Source organism: Catharus ustulatus, chromosome 24 (genome assembly GCF_009819885.2).
Source record: "Catharus ustulatus isolate bCatUst1 chromosome 24, bCatUst1.pri.v2, whole genome shotgun sequence".
NCBI lineage: Eukaryota > Metazoa > Chordata > Aves > Passeriformes > Turdidae > Catharus > Catharus ustulatus.
The window spans coordinates 7960539-7969429 of record NC_046244.1 but is presented as its reverse complement, the minus strand read 5'-3'; the positions used below and the strand labels follow the sequence as shown (position 1 = coordinate 7969429).

The window sequence follows — 8891 nt, the reverse complement described above, 5'->3', positions numbered from 1 at the left end:
GGGGTTTGGTTCAGTCTTGTGGCCAGACACAATGGAATGACAGCTGGTATTAAAATACATTTCATTATTCTGCTCACGAATGCAGAATTTGGGAGAACACTTGTCTGAGCTCACACCTCTGAAATACTTGATACTAGTTGCCCTGATAAAATTGTTTTGGCCACTTATGTCTTGTGCAATATCTGCATTGACATGTTTTCAAGTGATAGATGTGTGCCATAATTAGACAAAACATTTCAGTAATGCACTTTGCTATTTATATTCCTCAGGTCAGTCTGACACAATGGCAGAATAAACATAAATTCAGATTCTGAAGGGCATTGTGTTGATTTAAACATCCTACACCAAACTTAAATATTTCTATTTCCTCCTGGCAAAACCCAGAACTAGAATTTTTCATTTTATAGTCTGCCAATAGAAGCAATGTATGATTGCAGAAAAAAACCTGTAATGTGAAGCCATAGTTTAATCATCCTCCAGTAAAAACACACATTCACTACTGAAGAGTTGTCCTTCATCAAAGAAAGTATAAACTCTGGGATGTTCCTAGAGATTTCATGCAATAATCCTCAACAAGGAGGGAAGAGTTAAGCATGGAACAGTTTATACAGAAATTACCTCTTCAGTAAAGAAAACACACAGCTCAGCACAGCCTGTAACACATCAGAATCTGCTGGGTTTGGGTGCAGCCTGCAGGTAAAAGCAGAGCAGGCTCTGATCTGACTGCAGAGGAGGGAAGAGGGGATTTGAACTGGTTATAACTATAAAACAACAAACTCCTCTGCTGCAGCATCGACCCAGACACAAGCTTTGGAATCTTCTCCCATCCTTGCGGAGAAGAAGGACACATTCATGCTGTTAGAGTAACCACTAAAAAACCCACAAGCAAACAAACCAGCCCACAACTGTACTTTCACATTTCCTAAGTCACAGTTATCTGCACACTGAAAGGGCAGTGCTGGGCTCTACACAACCCCACCAAACTCCCCCTGGAGCTGCCAGCAGCTGCCACAGAGCTATGAGCAGGTGCTCAGTGGCACCTGCATGGGAACATTCCTGAGTTCAAAGTATTACTGATATCTGTGTGCACAGAAATTTTCCACATAGTTCATTAAGTTAGCTCCAGATCCTAAATCACTATCAGCAAACCTGAACAAAGACACCCAACCATTTGTATTTTGGTATTTTCACTGCCACTCTTGCAAGAAAGAGCAAGGAAACATTCTGTGCGAGTGTGTATCATTTATTGTAGTTCAAGAGAGTCAGGAATTGAACAGAAGACATGGCGAAAAACAAATAAAAGAAAAACAACCTTTTTTTCCAACTTAATTTTAAAACACTGTGGTTTCAAATCCTTTTTAAAAAGGAAATTCAAGTATCATATGCAGGGGGCAGTAATATAAAAATGTTTGTGAATTTTTATTTTTTTTTAAAAACGTAATTCTACATTTCCTGCACCCTTTCTGCTTTGGTAAGGCCAAGCCATGGATACAAATTGGTATGCAACATAAAAAATGACCCCTGCCCCAAACTGCAGCCTCCAAGGATAAAAGAATCTGCTCTCTGCGGCCAAGCTCCAATGGCTCAGAACTGTCAGTTAGCATAGATCTGCAGCATTGAAAGAATGTATGTTCTTTTTAAAGTCACTGAAATCCTGGTGTTCCCAGGCATCTCATTCATGGCAGCTGTTTTAACGTATTTCTATCTCAAGGCTTTTCACAAGTACCAGAGCATCTTGATCAACACAAAGGAAAGGGACATCTCAAGGAAAGGAAATTAAAATCCACATGTGAAGTCTTCGCTTTTTTGAAATTATCCTTGTGTCTAACACCAATTAAAAACCAAATAGGCAAATATGTGTAATATAAAAATACGATCCCAAGATGAACACTTTGTTGCAGGCACAGTTATCGCACAAAATATGTTCTTTTAAGGGCAGGGGAATGATTTTGATTTTCACAGGGTTTGTATTTTTTTGCATTACAAAAGAAAAAGACAGCAGTGCAGGTTTGATGGGTGGAACAGAAAGAAAGGAAAGAAAAAAAATTACTTTAGCAGCAAAATGTCCAAGGTTCTAACCACAATCAAATTAACGGATATCTGGCGATAAAAAACAAGGTTGAAGGGATGCTGCCCTGATCCATTCGTTTTTGCTAAAATAATTCAGCTGTAAAAACTCCAAAATGTGACATATTGAAGGACAGTTTTGTAACATAAGTAACTTCCTAGCTTGTCCTCCATGTTATTGACCATCGTTATCACTTAAATATATGTACAAGAATGAAGCTGCTTTCGTCCTCGTCCGCATGCTCCTGGTCACTATGCAAGGCAGTGCCAGAACAGCTCCAGGTGTGTGTGCCCTGCTCCTGCCAGAGCAGCCACACCCTGCTCTGCCCACTGGCTGCTGTGCACTGCAAGGGAATCTCAATGCTCATTCTGCTTGTCTCTCATCCAGGCTTGGATTTGCTCTTTAAGTTCTGGCACTAGTAAGATAAAAAAAGAAAAAAAGAAAAAATAATTATTAAATTGCTCGGTAATAGCACTATAAGAAAATCCTTGTGACCAACAGCCATTTGTCACTTAGTTGCTGTTCTCAGCAGTGTCCTGTGAGAGGCCAGAGCTGCCCCAGCCCAGCTGTCCCTGTACCTGGCTCCAGCATGTTTTCTGTCAGCGTCTGGCGGTTGAAGGGATCCGTGGAGGAGTTCAGCAGGTGCCTCAGGATGATGGACCTGTCCATGATGGTTCCTGAGGGCAGCCTCACAGGGTCAGTCATCAGAGTGTCCATCAGGGGGTCTGAGGGCACAAGGGTCTCCTCATTAGGGTGAGGAAACAGCTACAGATTTTATCTGCCCATAAACCCACAGTGCAGAACCAATGCTCAGGGTCCCCAGTACACTGCAAGAAAATGCTTAAATGGACATAAATCTTTACTTTCCCCTTTCTGGCCTGGGACTAAACATTCACTATTGTCACCCTATTTTCAGGAGGGGATTACTGTTTTCAAGTACATGTAAAAGGAACTCTTTAACTCCATCACTGAAATAGAGCAAGATGCAAGGCTTCATGAACAATAGATAGTTTCTATTAACATATGGAATCCATGTAACAAACAAAACCCCTCTCTCCAGGCAGGGCTTAGAAGACTCCACTTGCCTCTGAATTCATCCGGAGCATCGCTGTAATCAATCTCTGCACGGGCATTCTTGGCAACAATTTCCTCCACTCTCTCTGCCAGCAGTTTGAATTTCTCTATTGCTATGGTAGACTTGATTCCAGCCTTCCTCATCTTGGAGATAACCTCCTCAAAGAGCTCTTTACTGTAGGACCTCTACAGGCAAAGCATAAAAAGACAACTTTGCTGAGTCGCAGTAATCCTTACGTGCCATAAAAATAGTAAAGGCATTTAATGCATTTTTAAAATGGCAGAAGGAAGGATCAATGAAACCTCAACCCTACATCAAAGCAAATAGTGTGGAGGCAGCACTCATCTACCACCAAAATGCCAACACTGGGGTAGACTCAGGATTTTTTTAACCAGTCATCACCACTGAAGAACTATTATGGACCCAAAAAAAGGGCAACATCACCTAAAGAAAATGAGGAAGATGCTGAGAGAGGTTGACTATAATTATTAGAACTGTTCTTAGACAAAACATCTGTCTTGCCATTCTCCCATCTGTATGCTTGTTCTCACAAGTCTTGGCTGAAAATACAGTATAAAATGAATTTTTTTTTTTAAATTTGTTAACTTCTCTGATAATATGCAAGGCAGTACTGGGAAAGGAGTGAATCTCTCTCCTAATCCAAAGAAGAACTAACAAAAAACCCACCCCACGATGTTGCAAAAATAGTAAGACAGCTCAGAGAGAGTGAATGCTGGAAATCTGCCACCCAGTGGAATAGGAATATCCAGAGAGACCAAATGCAACTGAAGCAAGCACTGCTTCCATGTGAAAAAGAAAGTTAGGGAAGGACTTTTGTGCCTGTCTGTGTTCTACAGAGACACCATTTTCTTTTAAGTCCACAATGTCATGTTTTGACATTAACCTTTTAATAAAAACTGATATTTACTTTACAGTGCAAGGTTGAATTCTACACCAAGTCCCACAGATTTCTGTTCCATTGGGATGTTTGCAGTGTTGGGCACAGCCCCACTTCTTTCACCCACAGCACAGTGGCCCAAGCAGTGCCATTCAGCAGGCAGGACACAGTGCCCACCCCAGAGCCTCCCTGGTGCCCAGAGGGAACAGAGCCATGGCAGCGTGCCCAGGCCTCAGGAAACGTTTGCAGATTGCCTCTGCTGCGTGCTGGGATTTGCAAATGGGACATCTCTGAAAATGCTTTAGACAGATCCTGCCATGATCAAGCAACTTTTTGTTTGTTTTGTTTTTTCTCCCAATACCAGGAGCCATTAACCAACCACACATTTCCTTGGTGTTTCTTTCCTGTCACTGACAGTTTCCAACAGACTGGTCACTCCCCCCACCCCTTTCTGATGAAGGGCCACTTTGTTAATAAAGCTTTTTTCCAGTTCTCACACCCGCAGTCTTCTTTATTTTGAATCCCTGTGTCAGTCTGTGCATTTGCTGTGGCTGGCATGGATGAATGATGGATAACATCCTCATTTTCATATACACTGAACAGCATGAAAATATTCATTATACACATGGAAACACATAAGGTTTGTTTCAGATGTGTTACTGGTATTATCTGCAATTATCAGAACCTAAACACAGAAAAACAATCTTGAGCCACCTCAATACTGCTGCTTCACTAGACATGCAAACAGCTCCACTAGAATCTCAAGTAGCTGCTGTGAACATTTCTTCCCCTCAACACTTTGAGAAGTTTCTATTCTAAGGCACAGGCCTGGGCAGATGTGGCTCAGCAGTCTGACAGCTTTACAAGAATACAGAGCTGGGCAATAGTTTATCTTGCTCTGAATATCACCATGAGTTCAAAGGTGTCGTTAATTGGCTCATACATGCTGTGCTTTGTCAGTTTATTACACAGCCATTTCATAAAGTGATTTCAGAGGGAATACAATTTGGAAACTCTTAATCCAGAGAATGAACTTTGATTTGCTGAATGAGGCCCTTGGTCCCAGCTCTGCCTCAATGAGGAAGGGGGAGGAGTGAAAACCCTGCCTCAGTTCTCCCACTTGCAAAGGGACAAAGCATTTCTGCTAATTTACAGTGAGGCACCAAGCACATCCTGCTCAGGACACTTCCTGTGTGTGTGAAGTGCTGTGGGTATTGATGTATGTTTACAGGTTTGCCAAGCACAGGGAATACCCTACAAAGAGCAGACAGAGTATGAACAGAGATGATCTGCTGAAAGGAAACAAACTGCAGGCGTGAAGACAAACTGGCTGGCAGCACACAAGCAAGATGAAATGCTTCTGGAATGTTCTGCCAAGTCCTGTTTGTCCACAGAGCCTTTGGCTTCTCCTCCATCCTTCTGGAGCTCACCTGATCATCAGCAATTGCTTTAGCAAAGCGAGGACAATCCAGCTGCAGATAAATGTCAGTCAGTTGGTCCAACAGCTTCTTTGGTTCAAACCCGTATTTCTCTGGGTTTTCAACTTTCAGGTCACGGCACTTGGGGCCACACAGTTGCTGTAGGTTAAAGTTCAACATAGCAGCCAGTCGTGGTCCAAGCTCCTAGGGAAGCAAAGTAAAGCACAGGTCAGAGTGAAGGCAGGGGTACAGAAGATTATCACTAGAGCTGCGCACAGCAAGATCAGGAATTATTAACTAATAAAAGTTTCTTTTGGTCTTGCAGGAAATGTCTGTTCTTTATGCATGCTTGCCATTAAAAATGTCATGCAAACAGTTTCTGTCTGGAAGGATCACACCATCTCAGTGACTCAGGTAATGCTCTCAACATCAAATAACATCAACAGCAATTACATTTTAATGAGTTGGAGAAAGGGGAGGAGAATGGAGACTAAGTGCTACCAAACATTTCCAGATTATAATCCAGAGAGATTAGAGAAGCAGGGAACCAACTTAAATCTGAGCAGGACTTACAGGTCTGAGAAAAGGCTTTTGGACCTGCTTGGTAAGGATATGGAACATATCAACAGTTTCAGTTGCCAGGGCAAGGTAAGAGCGGGACACGCGCTCATCCTGGGCCAGCTGCGACTGCCGGGCCTGCTGCTGCTCCTGCAAGACAAACACAGCCTCTTACAGGGGATCCCCACAGCAGCACTCACACTACCCCAGCCACAGCGCTAAAGGAAGACAGTGGTTCAAATACAGATGTGGGACATCTTTTAATCTAAGGTACAGCTGCTCACTTTTATTACCTAGTACTAATGTCTGCATCAATTTTCCAGAATTCCGCAACACTAAAGAATGAATGCAAACAGCATAACAAGCCCCCGTGGTTACTGAGTTTGTTTATATCCTCTAACTGCTCCTCACAGCTGCAGAACTGGGTTATGCTTCCTTTCCATCCAAATGCCAATACTTCAAAACCAGCTTGGGATCTGAGAGTCAAATGAATTCTAATTCTCTCTAATTTATGCACCATCATAAATAATAAACACTCCCCAGTGGAACAATCTGTAGATGATGTACCAGCTCCTTTTGTAACTACAGTAATGGCTTTACCTTGCTGGTAGGCAGAGACAGGAAGAAAGGCTTCAGAAGAGCAAACCAGAATATGTTTAACAAACAAGACCTTTATAGCTTTTTCTTCTGTACTTTTTCTTTTTTTAAATCAATAACCTTAAAATAGAAATACCTGACATTGGTGGGTCAACACACAAATTACTGTTTAATCAGGCCAAGCTCTGAGGTACAGGACTATAATTGTCTGCATCAAATCTACCAAGGACCAATGCATTAACAGAATAAAAGCTTCTATTCCTTGAAGTCAATTCAACTGGCGAGCATCTTCCCAAACCTCCTTCAGGAAGGTTAAAGTCTTGGTTTCTCCACTTAGAATTAAGTGCACAGTAATCTGAAACTTTATACTATTTCTACTTCACACCCTTCTCTTTGCCAGCCAACATAACTAGGCAGAATGATGGATTTTTTGCAGAATGTCATCCAGAGAGACCATGGCCATACTGGCAGCAAGAAAAAGCATTGAGAACTGCTTCTCATAAGCAGCTCGTTGGTGCTGCCCCTCATAAAAAAGTTTTTTAATGGTCTTGTATTGAAGAATTAAAAATAAGTAAAGGGCACTTTGAAAAACAGCTCTGTTCACCCTGGGCAGCAGGTCCCATTGCTCTTTATTCTTCATCTCCTCTTGCACTTCATGGATACGTTTTAGGGACTCCAGACTCTCATCCAGCAAGAAAGTTGTGTCATTTATCAGCATGTTGATGTAGCGAACAAACTGCTTCCCAGAGCTGAAAACATCGAAACACAGGTATCACGGCAGAGCAGGTGGGTGTGCAGAGCAGGCTGCAAGCCCAGCAACACTCCTGCACTGAATATTTCCACCAATGATCCCATTCCCCAAGCCGAGCTGGTTGTGGTGTCCAGAGCTCAGTTTAAACTCTCCAGTTCTCCTGGAAGGGGTTCCAGGTCAGACACAACGGAAAGCAGCATCACCCAGTCCCAAAGGCAGGGACCTCCTCAGGCCCCTGCCTGAGCAGCCTGCACGACAGGAACTGCTGAGACAACCTCTTACTCACTTGAACTCTTCCATAAATGTACCATGGTGAGCTATGTTCTGCCAGAGGCTTTTGAAAATGGTGCTGATGTGGTAGCGGATTGTAAACTTGTCATAGAACTCGCTAGTGGCTCCGGTATGTTCCACATCTGGAAAAGAGAACAGATCCCAAAACCTTCCCACCAGCATCCACTGGCAACACCCTGCTGCCTCCAGTGTGATGAGCTTCAAGCACCCAGAGAAACTTTAAGAGATGAAATTCAATTCCCATTCAGAAGTCACCACCTTACTTCCCATTACAAGAAGCAGCACTATACATTTTCTAATCTAGACCCAGCCTCATTTCAGAAGAAAAACCCCAGAAACCAAAACATTCTGCTCTATTCAACTCTGCTCTTCATCCCACAGTCTAAAATCTGGGTACCCTACAAAAATACTTGTTTTTGTTACAGGTGCAAAAACTCCTCTGAAACACCCAGATCTACAGGACTCGCAAAACTACAATGAGGAGTTTTAAAATCCCAATATTCCTTTAGAAGCAAAGCAAAGCAAAAGCTTTAATTTTGGAATCTAGAGAGCACAAAAGCATTGATTCACACTGCTGGATTTGTCAGTGCACAATAGCTTGTGAAAGGGCTGGAATTCTCAAGGTTCTATCTGATGTTATTTCCCCAACTCCTGAGCAATAAAGCCTCACCTTCACAAGATTCTAACTCAAGATCTATTGGGAGGTTTTGGGGAGTTTTTTTGTTTTGGTTTGTTTGGGTTTTTTTAGTAGTTACAACAGCTAACAGAGCCTTTGGCCTTACAATCCCACTGAGCATTCTGTGAGCTACAGACAAAGCCCTTACCTGTGTAAAACTTCATCAAGGAGGGGACCAACAATTTAGTGGAGAGAGGGTGATTCTCAATCATTTCAAAGAACTTCTGTGTGCGGGGCTGAACAGCTGGGTTTGTCATGAACATCACTTCCACCAGCTTGGCTACTAAATAAGGATTTCGGATGTAGTTCTGGTTGCACAGCATCACAACAAGGAACATCACAATGTCCTGAGTGCAGGGCTCATACAGCACCTGAGGAGCATATCTGCAAACAGGAAAACTGAATTAAAAACCCCAACCTAATGATCTATTCCTAAGCTCTGCTTTCAAAAATATTATTCTAGTGAGGATTTAATACATCACAGGATCAAAAGGTCTCACTGCAAACCATAAAGAAAACTCCTGGGGAGAGAACCAAAAAACTTTCAACTTTCTTCCAA

At 42.5% G+C, this 8891-nt stretch overlaps 1 protein-coding gene across 1 annotated transcript in view; it reads right to left on the bottom strand.

Annotated features, from left to right (window-relative positions):
• Positions 1 to 1227: 1227 nt before the first annotated feature.
• The window catches only part of UBE4B (ubiquitination factor E4B), a 32478-nt gene continuing 24814 nt past the window's right edge, over positions 1228 to 8891 (bottom strand). Inside the window, exons 20-27 of the mRNA XM_033079424.2 lie at positions 8481 to 8716; positions 7652 to 7778; positions 7219 to 7363; positions 6033 to 6167; positions 5472 to 5663; positions 3154 to 3328; positions 2647 to 2793; positions 1228 to 2483 (exon numbers count right to left, since the gene is read on the bottom strand). Coding sequence (XP_032935315.1) covers positions 2425 to 2483; positions 2647 to 2793; positions 3154 to 3328; positions 5472 to 5663; positions 6033 to 6167; positions 7219 to 7363; positions 7652 to 7778; positions 8481 to 8716 — 1216 coding nt within the window. The 3' untranslated portion in view covers positions 1228 to 2424. The remainder of the gene's footprint in view (positions 2484 to 2646; positions 2794 to 3153; positions 3329 to 5471; positions 5664 to 6032; positions 6168 to 7218; positions 7364 to 7651; positions 7779 to 8480; positions 8717 to 8891) is intronic.